Source organism: Drosophila ficusphila, unplaced genomic scaffold (assembly GCF_018152265.1).
Source record: "Drosophila ficusphila isolate 14025-0441.05 unplaced genomic scaffold, ASM1815226v1 contig_791, whole genome shotgun sequence".
Classification (NCBI taxonomy): domain Eukaryota; kingdom Metazoa; phylum Arthropoda; class Insecta; order Diptera; family Drosophilidae; genus Drosophila; species Drosophila ficusphila.
Window position 1 is genome coordinate 791,498 of NW_025064737.1, and position 18,392 is coordinate 809,889.

Below are 18,392 nucleotides of genomic sequence, written 5' to 3' on the forward strand. Positions count from 1 at the left end.
ATCAAAACATTTATTTTACACATTTATTTTGCACTAACATTTCATTTCTTTTTTGTTTTTCGGAGTTGGGCTTGTTTTCAACATAATTTATAATAATACACAATATGTTTTACTCCTATTTGTATGCGAATGTGTGCTTATACATACCGAAATAGTTTGCATTTCCATGAGATTGGATCGAATTGAATTGTAAGAATTCATCGTGACGAATATTTCTTAATTTCTTGGTGTTCGTATTTATTTTAAATATAATTCTTTAAGAGAGAATACACGAACTAATAGAAACACAGTAACATTTTGATTCAAACATAAGAAGTTCTTAGTTGTAGATACTCTGTATTGCACGATCTATGGATATCTACAAGATACATTTCGATTCGGTAAGCCAACCCTCTAAGCGTGTTTCATTAAAAGTTCTCGGCCAAATTTAGCTTACTCTCTAGCGATTTTTTACTAAATTTCATTCGAAACATCAACAAGTGGTCGCAATTTGCTAATAATTTAAGTTCTGCAGGTTCTAGACGCATGCTCTGTTTAGACAGCAATTGTAGTTTTAAGTTAGTTAGTCCTAAGTATGAGTATAGTTTAGCTCAAACACCAGCGTATAAATATTGTCATAAAACATTTTTTTGTCATTTTTGAGTGTATAATTTAGCTAAATTTACATTGATTCGGGTTTGTGGCTTTTTCGTTTACATTAGCTTTAGCTTTAATGAAAATTCCACACATGATTGTTTGCTTCTAACGATTATTGCGTTGCGTTTTTGTTTTCTTTTTTTCTGCCTACGAGAGTTGACCCACCAATCCAATTCAAGGAGATGCATAAATCGCAGGTCCTGGTCAACCTTCCTATTTGAATTCTTCGCTAAATTGTTGCCTTCTTCTGTGAGCAATGAAGTTGCAATTTGACTGGTGCAAAAATATAGCATACTTTTCTGCTTACGTGATTATTTTCAAGGGATTCTTAAGTTACTGCCATATAATTTTGAAGAAAATAAAAACCTGGTCTGAGTGATTCCCACTATTGGAAGTTGATAAGCGACAGAATTAAAAGCGATTGGATGTGAAGCTGGTTGAAGAAACCTTTGAACCATGAAAAAATTACGCACTTAAAAGAGGTGGTGGGTTGGAGTTGACAAATGATTTGGAAGTCAATTAACTTGATCAATTTTGGCAATTAAATTCCAGTGCTGCACAAAATAAGAAAATAAACATAAGTAAAATGTTGTATAATTTATATAAATTTTATTTAAACATAGTTCAGCGTGTTGGGCTGTAGGAAATTTCTACATACACGTCTCATGCTTTATATACACATTCTTGAAATGAACAACTGATGTGATGTCAGTTTCGTATCGAATGCTCAGCAGCCATTAAATAAATGTCTAATACAACGTACGCTCTAAAGTATAACACATATTAAATAAACGTTGCGGTTTTTCTAGAATTTAAACATACTATCAACACATTTTACACCAGCGTTGCTAGAATTCGTTTTTAAATAACACTTAATAATTACAAATGTTTTTTCCTTCTCAAATTAAATTTGGACAAAATTGAAGCTAGTTTGGAATGCATTTACAAATATTTTTCATTTAACAAATCATAATTTGCTTAATAACAATTTAAAACATATAATAGCTATTTAGCCACCTGATTTGGCTAAAAATAACAGAAAAACATTGATAGACGGATTAAAATATTGCAAATTATTACGTTAAGCTGTGCAAGCACTTGGACCGTGTTGGAAAATATCATCTCTGAATCAGATATATCTTTCATTTTCCTCTGATCTTCCTTTGAGACAGTTAACATAGTTCCACTAGATAATTCAACGTGTGTGTTTAGTGATTGGCGTAGGACACAACTACAGGTTTTGTATAGACTTATCTTAGAGTTCATAGGTATATTTCACATAGGTTACTTTCCTTTAGCTATTTATGGAAACTTTTCGTTTTCGTTTTCGCTTTCCTTTTTCGTTTTAGCATAGTATATAAATTGGTGTATACATATAAATAGTCAAACTTATTTGTTTTTCATTTAAATAGTAATAATATAAATATATATATATATGTATGTATATAGCATTTGTTTTCGTGTTTGCTCAATGTTCAACATTATAATATAATTTTCTTATCTGCATCTGTTTTGTTTGTGTTTGCCTTTACTGCTGCTGCTGTTTCCATAAACTTTATATATTGTTTCTGTAGCATAGTGTAAACATTTGTTATATGTTGCAATTTCAAGTTCTTAATTTCCACTTGCACATGCATGTGTATATATATAATTGTTTTCTTTAATATTTTTTATTACGCATTTGTGTCTGTGAGTGGGGTCTGATGTTTGCTGTTAATGAGGTTAGAGCGCTTAGACTGACTGAGTGAGTGAGTGGGTGTTGCACGCATGAGCTCCTTGGGGACCGCTTATAACGCACCAAATGGGTCGAGAGGGACGCCTTTATTGCCGCCATTCTGCGTTGGCTGGATGGGTTGCATAATGCCCGTCGCATTACTGTGCGGCGCCGCCATCATCGTCGGTGGCACCCCAGTCAAAGGGGCTGCTGCCTGCCCCATCATACTTGGCTGGCCCATCGCCGGCATTCCCTACAAGAGTCGTTAAAATCATCGTTAAATCCGTGAGCACAATGTCTGTTCAATTGAAATTCATGCACTGGAAAGGGGGCAATACTTATTAACTGCTATGACAGACGCAATGCTACGAAATCAGTGGCGGGAGAATAGTTCTCGGTTGGTTGGGCTTTAAAGGAAAGGCAACCGTGTGAGCTTGGGAAACAGTCGCTACTTGGAATCATACGTAAGGAAGTGAAGTCTACAGACAAGTGATACAGGAACTCACTTAATAACTTAATGCCTACTAAAGAATAACTTTTACAAAATTAAAACAAGTAGTTAATTGATAAAAGTGCAAGATTATAATTTAGTTCAGAGACGAGAACCAGAGAGGAGGGACAGATTAAACACGCGCTCGTGGTCGGTAACCAAAAAAGAAAAGGATATATGTCGGTTTTCATAGAAATTGGGAAAGACTTTTACTGGCGTATAGGTCGCATTATACGTTAGTGCTGCAGATGATAGACTTTCGATTGGTTAACGCAATGGAAACAGAAGGTTTGTACAAATAAAAAGAAACTAAAGAATTTTAAACACAAGAGAGATGTTGGAAAGAACGGCAACTTAGGTCAAATTCAAAATGATAACACTTCATTCTGTTTTTAAAATTTGTAATGTTTTTGTTTATTTCGTTGGTTTCAGCATCATCTTACCTGCATATAATTTGGCATTACAGGATAACTAGCATGTATATACGGATGATTGATTGTGATTGGCGCAGGACTTACGGTCATGCCATGTGCCTACGTATTGCATATTGATATATATATTGGCATATTGATAGAATATATATTGATTATCACAAACACACATACACACACAGACAGCATTAACACAGGCGCAGCGTGAGTAGTTGTCATACGTGATTCGTTTGTTGTTGTTTGTTTGATTGGTTTCAATATATATTTAGTTGTGATTCAATTTGAATTGATTCGGTTAACGATTTTCGATTTGCGGTATGCGTTGGGATAGTTGAGATATAAAGCAAACATAAAATAAAGAAAAGAAAGTAGTTGATAGTTTATATATACTTCGGTTAAATGCAAACTAAAAACAAAACAATAATAAATTAAAAATATAAAATGGAAACATGTGATTTGTCGTTTTTGCACTGAATGTGTTCTGTGTGTAAAGTAAACCCAGCGTTGTTATTCACCCTTAGACCTTGATCGCCAAGATGTGCCACTAAACTTAGCCCTAGTGCTTGTGTTCTAGTGCGGTTTGCTGTGATCTTGTAGTCGGTGGGAGTATACAAAATAATGACATAACTTACAACCCGCAAAGACTTGGTCAGCCCTTTGATTTTGGTCTTTCAAATCACAATAATAAAGTAACGAACAACATTTAGAATTTTAAGGGACTGCGACAATGATCGAATACAAAGTATACTTATTTACTTTCAATCTTATCAAGAAAACTGTAAGCAAGCTGAGGAAATGTTCAGACATATCAAGGACATACTGTAAATCAAGATAACCAAGTAGCTGAAGTTGTAAATCTATATTGATTGTGCAATTTATAAATAAACATTAATTTTGAAAGGGAACATTAAATAAAGTAAAAAGAGTACTGTACATGAAGTGTAGCCTACAGTGTTGGGTGACACAAAGTCTTAAGAAATGAAAGGATAAACAATGCATATACATAAGTAAAAAAAGTGTAGGTGTTTCTTTTCTGGCAACATTTTCTCTGCTTTTGTTTTGTCTGCTTCGGCACGACTTCTAGTGTATTCGAATTATTTGTTTGGTCTCTCGTTAAAATCGAACAATTTCGAGGCAACGTAGAGTTAGGCTTCTTTTATCAGATTCTTTCGAGTTGTATTTGGTTGTTTTTGAGTATTGTAGTTCGGTAGACAGTAGAGAGTAGAGTTAGAGAAGGCAAAACTCACCATTGGACGATAGCCAGCACCAGTAGTAGCCGCCATTGGTTGGGGTGTCCAATTAGCACCTGGTTTCGCTGTATTTTTAGGTGAATTCCATTGCACGGGTCTATGAGAATAATGGGGTAAGAGAGTAATGATATATAGACGACGTCAATGAACACGGCATTTGAATTTTGGGCTTTTCTATCTAAACAACAGATTTCTGCGTGATTTCGAACTGGTTTTTTGGATGGACTTTATGTACACATATGGAACATGAAGATAGTTTTATGGACGGGAAGGTCTCGGATGGCGATGGTGGGAGTTTTCATTATTGGATTGGGGGATCGGAGCTGATTGGAGCTGATCGAGGTGATCCTTAATCGATCGTAATTAACAAGAGCTTTTTGAAGCACGATTCGATTCAACCATCTACTGCGAGTGAACTGATGGGGATGTGACAACATGGTTATACTGATTATCTTTCTGGTTTTGGCTTCACTTTCGAACGCACGCACATACATATATCGTCATTAGACTGGCTCGATTTACTCACTTTGCACTTGCCGTTTTGTTTATATTTAAGTTATCAACTAGTGACATTAGTGAACTATCCAAGTCGCCGGTAATTATCTTCCCAGTGCCAGCCGGTGGCTGCTGCTGTTGCTGCTGGTGGTGCAGTTGCTGCTGGTGTTGCTGGTGGTGCTGCTGCTGTTGTAACGCTAGGATCGAACTGCTATTGCTGCTGGGGTAACCTGCGGCGACAACGTTCATTTGATTGCTGTTGCTGGCTGAGGCCGGCTTGAGAACATCGCCCAAGGCGTCGAAGCCTTTGTTACATTTGTACATTTCAGACGACATGGTTGTTTGGATGTTTGTTTGGTTGTTTGAGGATAGCCATAGCCAATGCACCGTTTTTAGCAGACATTTATACACAGAGACAAACACATTGGATATTGTATATATATATAGTAGATATGCATAAACAATGAAGCCGATGAGCCCAGGGAATTTGTTTTTTTTTATGTTTGTTGAGTTAGCGTTGAGTTTGTTTGCCGTCGAAATTTCATATTTTCGTTTCAAATTGTGGTTTTTCGGTTTTTTTTTTCATTTTGCCAGCGTAGTTACAAAACACACAATTATTTTTAGCGTTTCATTGAAAATTTAAGTGTTTAAATATGGGTTTGTGCCACCAACATTAACATGATATAATGTGAAGTTGTTTTTAGTTTTGATATTTTGTTTTTTTACGTTCAGTACATAAGAACATAAGAGAGAGAAAAAGAGAAAAAATAACATTTACAAAATAAATAACATGAATTTGCATCGTTTATATAAATATTGGGGTTGTTTGACATTTAATGGTTTTTGATAAGGACTTATAATAGGTTGTTATCTACAAGCACATGAACAATGATAAGGTTATTTACAAAAGCAACCCAAAGCAGATTATTGTATGTAAATGCAATTTTAGCATTTTGTTAAGTGTAATTGCGGTAGGAAATTTGGTATCCAGGCAGTAAACAGATATTATTTAAAGCATTTCCTCGGAGACTTGATTTTCTAACCCTAAACCAATTCGATAATCTAACATAGAAAAAGCTTCCCCTGAATACATAAACTCATTTACCGAAATACCACATTTAAAAAACATTACAATTTAATTATCACACAGTTATCACAGATACATACACAAAAATTAACTTTTTAGATATCTTAAACAAAAACATATTCAAATAATAGGTCAAGAACTAAACAGAGTATTTTTGTAAAGGGACAACAACGCAGATTTCTCGTCAATGACGGATCGACTCCGGAATCCAAAATTACAAACAGTTAAAAATGGACAAAATAGCTACGAAACACGAGCAGACAACAGTGGCAAAGCGTGTTTGGTTGGTGTGGATGAGCGTCTGTAGCGGCACAGGACAAAGCTCGGAGGATCTTGGAGGTACAGAGAGAATTCAGTGTCTGCTGCAGCTCTACAAGCCAGTGGTGGAGCAAGCTTTGTACAGAAACAAAGCACGCAGAGCAACAGATGCTTGTGGTTGGTTGGTTAATGGGTTTGTTTTCGCTGTCGACGTGGAACGGCAAAGGTTCACCTGGTGGAAACTGAGCTGCTGCTGTCGTTGCTGACATGGAAGGTGGCAATATCGCTTGCTGTTGCGGCAACTGCTGCCGGTGTTGCTGCTGCTGCTGCTGCTGCTGTAGGTGCAATTGTTGTTGCTGCTGCTGCTGCTGCTGCATATAAAATGCCGCTTGCTGTTGTTGCTGCAGCTGCTGATCCATGAAATTGATATTGTTGCCAAAGGGCGCAGCAGCAGGTGCTGCAGCGAGTGGAACGGGGGGCAACGACGTGTCATCGAAAAATGGATTTGGCAACGACATCGACGCTGTGTAAAATTCAACGCAAAGATTTACAGGATGGCAATTAAAATAAATAACAAAATTAAAAGCATTAAATTATCGAAAGTTTGCATAAAACTAACATTGAGGAATATCAGATCAAAAACTAAACGCATTATTCAAACATTGTGGGAATTGAAAGAGCCCTCCATAAAAGTTACAAAATATAAAGGCTTCCTAGCCTGGTGAGGAAATTGACTTAGGATTGGCATTAAACCAGGCGTGTAAAAAACATGCTAACATTTATTTCATTATACTTCAAACACACCAAGATAAATTAAATTTATTATTAGTATTAGCATGGCTATAACTTTAGTCAATTAGTAAACTTAGGTAAACCGGTCCCGATTTCCATTAATTTAGAATAGTTAGTCAACAAATAAGCGATTTGTTAGTGACTGCATATTAAGTATTTAAATATGTATTCTTAGGGTTATTTTATAGCTTGCGGTTAGAAATGAATGAAGACTTAGGCCATTCTGTAACTTACCTGCCGGTTCCGTATTACCAAAAACGGATGAGAAATTACTATCGGAAACGAATGCATTTGTAGCAGCAGCGGAGGAAACTGAAGCGCCATTGAAACCTATGTTTTTTTTTGGTTTATTTTGATATTGTTGGTGGTTTTGTATTCAGTTTTGTTGGGTGTTGGTGTGGGCGGTGGGCGATGGTCGTTGGCGTGTTTTGGAAGATTTGCGATTGGTGGGGTTTTTGGTTTTCGAAGAGTTGTATTCGGTATCGTAATCGTTGTTGAAGTTGTTGTCGTTATTGTTTCGGGTTGGAAAAAAACAGTGATGAAAAAATAAAGAGTAACAATACATTAGACAAGAATTCAAAAGAAATCAAAACTTACAGAAATAATTAAGGTAAATAATTGAATCGATAAAAATATACCATTATGATTACAAGTATGGATAATGGTGCGTGAAAGTCATGTGCAAAAAGACGGCTAGGCCGGAGTGATAAAGAGACAGAAATAGGGTGAGGGGCGTCTAGGTCGCCGGAAAGGTGCGCTCCTCATTGCTCTGATTCTTACGGATACGACAATATAAATATGTAAGATCACTACACTTACACACCGACTTTTACCTATGTACAGCACGAAATAAACGTAATTGAAATCATAATCGCTAGTCAAGAACTTAAGACGAAATAAAAAGAAAATTATAACATGCTACCATTATTATGCATCCACAAATTATTGGCATTGAGTGCAGCACCTGTGGCTCCTGCAGCGGCTGCTCCGCCGCCACCGCTGGCGTCGAACATGTCGGCGAACGGATTGCCCAACTGCAGCAGATCGTCGGAGGCCTTGGTGGCTGCTGCAGCAGCAGCGGGCTGCGCCGACGCGGCACCGAACAGATCAACTATCGGCTGGCCAGCCTGCGCGGCTGGCGGCGACGATAGAAATGGATTTGTTAGTGCAGCGCTAGCGCCACCAGCTCCGCTGCTAGTGGGCGACGATACCTTGGACTACCAAAGGAACAGGCAGATAAATCGATTAAAAAACGGTCACTTCCATGGATGGGTGGGCTCACCTTGTACTGGTTCATGGCGGCCTCCTCCTCGGCCAGCACCTGGGCCTTGAGCTGCTCATCGATGCCATTGGTGGTGTCGAATTTGCTGGACGCAGCCGCAGTACCAAATGCCGAGCTGGTAGAAGAGAGTGCAGTGACAGCGGATTTTACATTACGCTGATGGCTAATTTATTCCAGGCGTTGAAAATGGGTGCAAATTACAAACCCATAAATGAAACCAAGGAAAAACCATAGAAATAAAAAAACAAAACATATGAGTAACTAATAAATTTTAAAAATATAACATTAGACAACTAAGAAAGAAATCCAATAAAAGGCTAACATGTAACTAAACATTATTAAAGTGAAGATAACGTTAAACTTCTATATCAAGAACAAAATAAAAACTTCCAATAACTTTTCAATACTTAAATTCTACAAAAGCAATAAAATTTATATTTAAACTAAATCACATCAGTTTTGGCAAACAATGAACGTTTATATAAGCAACACGATAATCTCGCATATCGAAACACTCTTAGACCAATTCAACAAACCTCGAAGACTGAGTGGGCGTATTGGCAGCGGACACTTTGCGACCCTCCAGAGTGGCCAAGTGCTGCTCCAGAGCATCCAACAATGAGCTGGGCGCCTTGGTCAAATCCGGAATGTCGCCCTTGTCAATGCCCACATTCTGTAAAAAGAAGAAGAAATTTAGTAAGTAACTACTATGAAAAACCTTTTTAAAGATAGTTCTTACCTCGGCCACCTTTAAGAACTCCCCAACACGGTCCATGCGCACCAAGAACTTTTTGTAGAGATCCAATGCATCACGAGCATGTTTCTTGTTCATGTCGAAGTATTTCTCAAGCAAATTGATAATGCCATCATTATAGCAAGCAAACAGACGTATGAGATCACGGAATAGGAGCATAAAGCTCATATTGATGACGCCTGAAAATAAACAAGTTAATATTGGACTTCAAAACAACTAGTTAATAAAAACGTGCCATTGGACAAATCGTTGGACTGGCAGTCAAACTCCAGAAGTGCATCCAATTGTGCCTGCAAAACTGGCAAAGTCTTCAGAAGTTTTTCGGCGTTCATGCTGCGCAGCGAGCCCTCCTCTTTGCTAAAAGATAGAAAAATAGAATTCATTTAATTCGATCACAAATATCTGTCGCATTACTTACCCTCGCTTGACTTTGCAAAAGTCAAAGGCCATGGCTCGGTAGGAGAGCGATTTCTCATTCAAGTACTTGGCGTAGCGCCGAATAAAGGGCGACATATCGTAACCTGTTGATTGAGCTAATATTAGAGAAGGCTTACCAAAGAAGGCACAGGTCACGAACATTTTGGGCAGTGCCAAATTCAAAACTTAAACACAAAAGTCTGTTGGTTAGTTAATTTTGATTTAATTTTTAACTAGAACGATTGTTAGTAACAACCAGAAAATAATAGATGACTATAGCCCATTAAAGAAGAAGTTTCAGCCAATTGCTAATAGTTTCTGTATACTCACCCATTCTGCCACCCGGAACGCCCATGCCACCATCTGTATAAGGTTTACATTGTTTGATTTGGAATATTTAGTTCGGATAATTGAATTGTTCATGTTGTTGTTAGCCAGCATTTGTGTGTGGTATGTGTGTCAGTAAGCGGCGCAATTCAGTGTTATTAATTTTTATTTCGAAATTTTTGTTAATTAAATAAGTACAAATGATCAAGCCAAACAATCGCGCAGCATTCGCATGATTTGAGAAAGAGAGTGGGAAAGAGATGAACAGAATGTAAGCATTAGTTAATAATTTGTAACTGTAGCTTGATCAAATATTCGATGCGTATGAACAAATTTTAAAGGATGGTTACAGAGGAAATTTAGTTTACCTTGCACAGTTCCTTTATCCAGAAAGGAGCTGAGATTGAATGTAGAATTGCTTGACGCCAAATATTGCATGAATCGCTGAAATGGTCAAGTAAAAGGTGAATTAACACAAAGTTCGGTAAAATATATTAAAAAATCATGTAAGACACTTTATTAACAATTATTTACAATGCCTACCTTTAAGCTTTGTTTAACACTTTTCTTCACCAAACGCCGTAATTTATCTACATACTTTTAGAGTTGCTATCTGGATATTCAGAAATACGAAACTTCATATGCCAACGTTACAAATCCTTCTAAATTTACTTGACAGTGGACTCGGGCTCCCAAAAATTTTTTAACATTGTGAGCCATTTTAAATACGCTTATTTCAATAGCTTCGACGGCATCCAATAAAATGATTCTATATTATGAAATTTTAAGTACTATTCTAAATTCCCTTACGCTCTGCGACTAGTAGAACTAAATTTATTGGTTTTCAGCAAATCTTTTAATAAAAAAGAAAATTAAAAATCAATATACAAACAAGAAAACGACAATAAGCTTGGGCAGAGGGCATATAAAAGTGATTGGCATGTAATTATTAAAGATTCAACAGAAGTAAACAAATCAAAAGAATTTCATTGTATACGTGACCATTCCAATAGACACTGCCCACATTCTTCACATAAAGTTAAACAAAATATCGTATATGATGAACGTTTCAATGAAAGTAAAAATGAAAATTAAATATCTATAAAAATGTAATACGCCCCCCTAAGCTGCACACAAACAACAGATACAGATAAATATACAAATACAAACCTCATTGCCATATGCCATCAGATGATGTGTGGTTATCAGCGACTTGTACACGACAACCCAGTTGGCGTTCTGGGAACGCTCGATAAGTAAATTGGCCAGATGAGGTATCGACACATTCGGCTCGTTTGTACAGTGCACCAAATCTGCAAAACAACAAAAATTTAGTTATAAAGACAAGAAAAAACGCTTAATCGTGGTTATGCACAGAAATTTCTTATATGTTAATCAAAAAAATCGATTCACTAAATCTATCAAAAAATTGTCTACCAAGACTTAGTGAAACAGCAAAATGTTTACCTTAAATATTTTATAAATAAAGCATAATATTTATTACTTTACCATAAATATTGTTTGGGCCACGGAAAATACTTGTGGGCGTTGGCATAATTATCTAATAACTTGGAATAAAGTCGCACTTACAATAATAGAAACAACTAAGAAATAAATACACAAATTTTAATTTAATAAATCTAAAAATAATCTTGTGAAATTGTTTAGACTCAAGTAAATAAATAAATAAATTTTAAAAATGCTGCACCACTCACACCCCTAAGAATGGGAGAAATAATGTACACAATTTCGATTTGCATTAATTAGTGATATAGGGTATTGGGTAGTTACCAGTAGTGTTTATTAAACCATACACCAGCGGACATAATGACCATTGGGTCTCGTTATAAAACGAACCAAGGTAGCAATTTATTGTGAATTCATCTAGTAAACAAAATGTTTAATTCATGTGTCAAAAGCATTTTAATCATTTTTTTTCTTTTTTGCGACCCATTATCGGGCACGACTCTTGGTTCTTTTTGGCTTTGTTTCTTCTTGCAGCCGCCATTAAAGCTAACAGAACAAGTCTAATCATTTAAAAACGGAAAAGTGTAGATAATAAGCGCTGAAATCCATTGTGGCGACTATCTTGCGACTCCACTCCCTTTCAGCAAATATGAATCTGTCGCAGAAAGATATAATTGCATACGATTCAAGGGGCGTTGCACATGCCAGGCCAGATGTTTCCCCACATTTTATTCACTTTGCTTGGAAAAGCTGTCGGGCGCCAGACCTCTGATACATGCATAACATAAATACAAAAACAAATTTCAATAAACAGTAAATGTGGAAAATTGATTGGCCCTTGTGAACAAACTCGTGAAATTAAACGAATACAGTGGTTTGCCTTCAAAGAAAGAGCATTGTTATTGATATGATAGTTTGATTCACAGTATTTTAAAATATATTTATTAAATCAATTGTGGCGACGAAAACTCAATACACAAATGATCTTTATCCATAAAATCATAAAAAATGTTGACAAGAAAAACTCTTCATTTTATAATTTTTTTTATAGATAAAATTCATCAGAAGTATGTTTCAAAAGATAAATTTTAAGTCCAAATAAAAAAATTAAGTTTACGAGATGAATAAAGCAAATCATTATCGTCGGTATTGGCTCAAATTCTTGAACATATACACATACGCATATGTGGTGTTATTGTGAAAGTTGATAAAGAAATTTATTTTATTCTACACTCGCTTATCGAGCCTCCACTGTGAGGAAAAAGGGAAGCCCATTGATGCTTTATTTTAATAATTATTTTCAACTCGTGTGGTTCATTGAGGTGATTCCAGTTCCTATGGGTATTTGTTTAGTTCTTTTGGTATTGTTGTTACAATGAACTACCAACTGGTTTTATTTTGAAGCCGAAACTTGTTAGCAAAAGAAAATAAAAGAAATAGGTAAAACAAATACATTTCTTTCTCTGATTCTACCTGTTATGGGCCTATAATGTGTGCAGATGTATACAAAATCCGAGGTTTGCTAGGTGTTTTTTGACTAATTAATTAAAAATTGTTCAAACATATCGCATACTGACAAGAAATTAAGACAACTTAGGTTCAGTCTTTAACACATGCCAATACATTTAAAGTTTGCTGCGACAGATGAATAGCTTGTTTATGTGGCAAGTAACGCCCCATGGTATTGCCCTCTTTTATTCCCATTTACTTGTAGCCATATCTGATGAGTCATCTCTAAAAAGTTTTGCGAACAAGCAAAATAAAAGCGGGTCGCCATGCGAGTGGAGCTAGCCAAAAACCAGATTCCAACCAGAATGCTATTAAGATATTGGACTCATACGATTTTTTTTAAACACTCCGGCTTAAGCAAATTTAGCGGATTAGGGAAAAGGTTTTTACATAAATTTAACAAGCAGTGACACCGCAAGTACAAAAACCATAGGCGTTTCAAGTCATTCACAGCCCCTACAAACACACGTGCAGCCGTGGGAAAGTGACGTAACATTAGAAAGAGAGAGCGCACTCAATAGAAGGAGAGGGGAGAGCAATCAATGACGAACGGAGTCCACAAACAGTAGCAGCTGGGGCACAGGTGCATTTGTTGTGGGTGGTGGAAGATGATTGTGGGGCTCTGCAGCCCGAATTTGGTTGCTTTTCAGAAAACTTTGTTATATATCCCACAAAAACAAAATACACGTGCAGATGAAGTGGGAAAGCAAAGAGACTCGAACTGGTTGCAACTGAATGAGTATTTATTTTACTTTTGCAGCGAGTTGTAACTGTTGTAATTGTATATGCACCAAACGAAAATAATTGGCAAAAGGGCAACTAAAAGTTTAAAAAAGATTTTTTTTGGTAAACACAATAAATTCAACATGCATTTGGATGTATTTTAAATTTCCCATTCTTTTAACTAAGACATTTTTAAAATATGGATATTTGACAATAAGCCAGAAAAAATACTTATAAATCTTTAATTGAATCAGTATAATTAAAAATTTTTTCGTATTAAGATGGTTTTATTAAGTACCAATTTGCACACATCAAACCAGAACACATTTTCATTGATAATACGATACAATTGAAAAAAGAAAACATGGGCTACATTATACTGCATTAATAAATCCAATGCAGAGCCTAACTTTTGTTTACAACATTGTGTATGACATGACATGAAATTTAACAACGTCAACACTTTAAAATGCTTTATGTCCTACGAGATTGACGAATACATTTTTCTGCCAAGGCTATGGACTTTTCTCTCTGTGTCTAAACTAGGAAATGTAACGGTGATTTTACGCAACGCGATAGAGGGAGGAAGAGAGTAAGAGCAAGAGAGAGGACACTCACAGTCCAAGTGCTTCTTCTTCGGGCCAATGCATTCCTCCGTGGTGGCCTTGCAAACGGACTTGGCGAGTCCTTGGCCCGCAAGGCTGTGACGAGCGGCCAGCAGCCTGTCGTTGATCGTTTGCCCTGCCATGGTCATGATGAAGCTGTTGTTTTTGTTGTCTTCCTGCTCCCGCACTCTGGCCTTTATTTACTTGATTAATTTAATTATGCACCCAAGGAGCAGACCACACCGACACCGAACACACACGCAAGAAAGAGAGACACACAGACACAAACGTATGGGGCCAGCTAGGGAGAGAGGTATTGATTGATTGAGAATGTTTCCAACGGGAAAATTCTGCTACGCGAGCTCCACGATAGATTAAACGGTAAACAATTGGTGAATTCAACGTCACTAGCACTTCACAATTTAACGCCGCGTTTTATGCGCTCTCTAACCGGTGCCTAACGCTGAAACGCGATTTTCAGTGCAAGATTATTGAACGAGAAAATTATGAATTATGTGTTGGAAAACGTTTGCGTTTTCTTTTTGGTATTTTCCAGGGCTTGATAGCGTTGTTCAGCAGAGTTGTATCGTACGAAAAGCTTACAAAACTCTTAAGGTAGGGCAATAAAAAATCATCTTAATATTTAACAAAAACTGTAGATATAATGTAATTTACAATTAACTTCGCAGTAATGGTTGCTGCGGAGTTAATGTCATTTCCTTCATCCCTTTCCAGCTCTTGTATCTCTTATGTAGAAAAGGCGCCACCTATGTATACACTCCCTGGTTTTGTGTTTGTAATTCAATTGGAAGGAACGCTAGCTTACAAAGATATAAGTTTGTTTAATAATATTTTAACTTTATTTTGGATGGGTTTATAAAAAAAATGATTTTAATTTTGAAATTATGTTATCTTATTAAAAACATATATGTGTTGCCGCTATTTATTAATCTTGAATTTTACTTTTTAATATTCAAATAATCATTTAAATTACACAATATTTATACACACGTAGTCTTGATGCAAATTTCATAAGATTTTAATAGTTTAGCTCGAGCAACTTACGTAAAATAGCTACATTTTCTTAAAAAAATAGCTAAGGTTGCAACAAAAAAACGTAACGTAACGTGACGTGACTTAACCCACCAGGCAGGAGAGGAGGCCTTATTTTGTTTCGAGTAGGCGGTCATACTGGTCATTAAAATAAATAAAATTATACTAAAAAACAGTAGTTAGCAGATTCAGTCGATACGTAATAAAATTATAAGATGTTGAATGGACAGATCGCGCACAGTTATCTGGAGAACTCGTGCACGCTGCTGATACCCAGCCCGCTTGCCGCGAATCAGTCCACAAAGTCGCCTCAGCCAGCAGCAGCTGCTGCTGCTTCTTCTTCCGCTGGCGAGGAGCATGGCCAGGGGGCGGCAGAGGTGTCTGGAGCGGGAGGCGCGGAGGCGTTGCATGTGGATCGCATAAGAAACTGCGATATATTCGTCGACGCGCACGATCTTTACTTCTACGCAGACGTCAAGCTGTACAAGTGAGTCACTGCGTTCAATCTGGCACGCCCACACTGGCCAAATTCCAGCGATATCATTACGCATTCGTATTTCCTTTCGCGAACAGATTCCACAGCCGGCGCACTTTCGATCTGCGGGAACTGAAGACGCTGCTGATAAAATACAACACGAAGGAGAATCACTACCAGATCTGCCTGCGCTGTCTGCCCCTTACAGCGGCCGCCCAAGAAGGTTCGGGTGGCGGCGGAGGAGGAGGAAGCGGTGGCACGGGCGATGCTGCCAAGCCAAAGACCGGCCGAAAAGATTACATTGCCACCTTCCTGCACCTTCCAACCCTGTCCGACGCCACCAGTGCCCATTTGGCGGACAAGGAGCCCCTGGTTCAGGAATGGAAACTTAAACGCATCACCGATCAGTGCCAATTGCAGCTCGACGGCCACGAGCGCACCTACAAGCTAACCAACCACTTCGGTTACGGCTTTGCCAGCAAATACAGCGGTCCGCTGGACACGAGTGAGGTTGGTGTTCTCGTTAGTATTCCTTTCCCCACGAAATAAACTTGAACGTTTCCCCAGCTGGACACTTGCCGCGTGTCGGAGCCACATCGATTAAGCCCAATCCAGAGGCGCCAGGAGCGCGTGGTCGACGAGATGAAGCGCTTTTCGCGCGAACAGTACAAAATAAATTTTGTGGAGCTACAGGTTCCGTCCGGTCACCAGAATCCTCAGCGCTACAAGCCGAAAATCTACGAGACTTCCATGACGCAGGAGCAGGCACACCTGCTTCACAACATCAGCCGGGAGCAGGCGAGGGATCAGCAGCCGTACGACGTCCTGCGCCAGAACGAGATCGATTGCGGACTCATTAGCATTCTGCTGGCCATATGCTATGATGTGCGGACGACAAACAATGAGCCGACATGCGAGTCGGGATGGACGCGCAGCATCCTCTGTCCGCTTTACTGCTACTTTGAGCAGTTCGACAATTACCGGGATGTGCTGGTGGCCTTCCTGCGGCGCATGATCACATACCCGCTGTACCGCAATTTTGAGCTCGGTCGCCAGTGCGTGCGTGATGCCATCGAAGTGCTGAAGGGCGGCCGCAACTGGCTGATAAACCAGCTGCTGCTTACGCACCAGCAATTTGCCAGCGGAGAGCCCAGTCGGGATAGCTTTAACAGCTACTACTTGGAGGACTACATCCGGTATGTGACCAGTCCAACCGCTTGTAGCGATGAACACCTTCGCCTGCTGGCCCGCAACCTAAAGAACGTACTAATGGATGTGAACAAGCGGCATCTGGGCTTGGGAGTGACCGAGATTGAGACTGAGTTGATCAAGGAACTGATGCAGGAGATGCGCATGGATGCGGGCAGCGAGAGCTCCTCCCCACATCAGCACGGTCAGGGCGACGATGAGCTGGATCTGGATAACGATGCGTCAGGGCACGAGGACGAGACTACGACTGATGATGACAGTGTCATTACCGACTCCTTTGATAGCATGGACATGGACATGCGGCTGATCGAAAATGAAATTGTGTACGAGGACGACGAGGAGGATGAAGAGGACGATGACGAGGATGAGGATGGGGCAGATGATGACGACGACGACAGCAGCTCCTCCACTACCACCAGCAGCGAGGCGGAGGGGAACAGCGTCATCGAGCAGTGCAGCAACAGCGATGCCGCTGCCAGCATCAGCACCAGCACCAAGTAATAAGCCACTTTTCCCGAGTCCGGCAAGTCCTGCTCCTGCCTTGCCCAAAACAAACAAGCAACACAACCAACTTAATGTCAAAGAACGGAGGCTAAACAGTGATTACTTTTACATTTAAAACAACAAGTAACATACAATACAATACAATACACTACAATCCCGAGCAAACATGTAAAGTTACACAAAAACCCAAAAATCTACTTAAATCTTAACTGTACAATAATTTAATGAGACGCAAACTCAAAGATTTGTTCACGCCAAATGCGAAGAAATATTTAAATATTTTTTCTCCTTTGCTCTACAATAACTACGATTATAATTACACATACAAGTAAATCAGAACTTTAGCATTTAGTATGGCATTAGAGTACGAAACATTTGAATTTTGAATTCTGAATTCTGAAAAGCGAAATCTAGTTGTGCATTTTGTATATACATCTATATATAATCATATAGATATCGATATTGTTGGTGCTGCAAGCAAAGAAACAAATAAAAAAAATTAAAGTGGAATGGAAAGCAACCCCGAAACTAAAACTACATTTTGGGCGTAAGTCACTTAGAATTTATCAGTTAATGTTGTATGATTGTCATTGAAGTCTAGACAAAAAGGTTAAGAAAACTAATAAAATGGAAAATGCATATTTTTTTATTACTCGTTGCGTTAAAGTCTTTTCATTTTGTAGTATCGAACAATAGAAATAACAATTATTTTTTTTTTAATTTGACTAATATATCATAAAGCTGACGTTGTTGGGATCGAAATTACGATTGAAACAAAGTCTTGTTAATATAGGCTTTTAATAAGTCTAGTCGCATGATCCTTTTGGATATTTGCAAGGGTATAAAAGCTTTACCTTGTTATTTAACTCAAAAATTCTATTTCAGTATTTATTTATTATTTATTGCCTACATTT

General features: G+C 38.1%; 2 protein-coding genes across 18 annotated transcripts; one reads left to right on the plus strand and one right to left on the minus strand.

Annotated features, from left to right (window-relative positions):
* Window positions 1-1,223: 1,223 nt before the first annotated feature.
* LOC108098449 (phosphatidylinositol-binding clathrin assembly protein LAP) lies at window positions 1,224-14,764 on the minus strand. 17 transcript variants are annotated; one of them, XM_017201403.2, is made up of 16 exons: window positions 14,251-14,764; window positions 11,104-11,246; window positions 10,302-10,377; window positions 9,937-9,969; window positions 9,608-9,710; window positions 9,425-9,546; window positions 9,175-9,368; window positions 8,972-9,108; window positions 8,436-8,550; window positions 8,118-8,370; window positions 7,388-7,483; window positions 6,594-6,884; window positions 5,048-5,321; window positions 4,519-4,618; window positions 3,284-3,373; window positions 1,224-2,603 (listed from the first exon to the last, which is right to left on the minus strand). In XM_017201403.2, exons 1-16 carry the CDS (start codon window positions 14,384-14,386, stop codon window positions 2,424-2,426), a joined length of 2,343 nt encoding a protein of 780 aa, XP_017056892.1. In that variant the 5' UTR covers window positions 14,387-14,764; the 3' UTR covers window positions 1,224-2,423. The 17 variants fall into 17 exon arrangements, with proteins under 17 accessions (XP_017056892.1, XP_017056868.1, XP_017056860.1 ...); XM_017201379.2 differs by having other exon boundaries at window positions 8,076-8,370; window positions 14,251-14,763; XM_017201371.2 differs by having other exon boundaries at window positions 8,436-8,598; window positions 14,251-14,763.
* A 640-nt stretch (window positions 14,765-15,404) lies between these two features.
* On the plus strand, window positions 15,405-18,130 carry LOC108098578 (protein SHQ1 homolog). The gene is made up of 3 exons (XM_017201618.2): window positions 15,405-15,777; window positions 15,864-16,275; window positions 16,333-18,130. Exons 1-3 carry the CDS (start codon window positions 15,506-15,508, stop codon window positions 17,473-17,475), a joined length of 1,827 nt encoding a protein of 608 aa, XP_017057107.1. The 5' UTR covers window positions 15,405-15,505; the 3' UTR covers window positions 17,476-18,130.
* The last annotated feature ends 262 nt before the right edge of the window (window positions 18,131-18,392 follow it).

What these genes read in the sequence shown, in the direction of transcription:
- LOC108098449 (XM_017201357.2), bottom strand. Translation starts at nt 14,386, where the DNA reads ATGACCATGGCAGGGCAAACGATCAACGACAGGCTGCTGGCCGCTCGT. An exon ending in GGATAAAGGAACTGTGCAAG is followed by an intron (nt 9,970 to 10,301) that starts GTAAACTAAATT and finishes AACCTTATACAG; the next exon opens with ATGGTGGCATGGGCGTTCCG. An exon ending in GTGCTGGCTATCGTCCAATG is followed by an intron (nt 3,374 to 4,518) that starts GTGAGTTTTGCC and finishes TGCAATACGTAG; the next exon opens with GCACATGGCATGACCGTAAG.
- LOC108098578 (XM_017201618.2), top strand. Translation starts at nt 15,506, where the DNA reads ATGTTGAATGGACAGATCGCGCACAGTTATCTGGAGAACTCGTGCACG. An exon ending in GCAGACGTCAAGCTGTACAA is followed by an intron (nt 15,778 to 15,863) that starts GTGAGTCACTGC and finishes TTTCGCGAACAG; the next exon opens with ATTCCACAGCCGGCGCACTT. An exon ending in GTCCGCTGGACACGAGTGAG is followed by an intron (nt 16,276 to 16,332) that starts GTTGGTGTTCTC and finishes ACGTTTCCCCAG; the next exon opens with CTGGACACTTGCCGCGTGTC.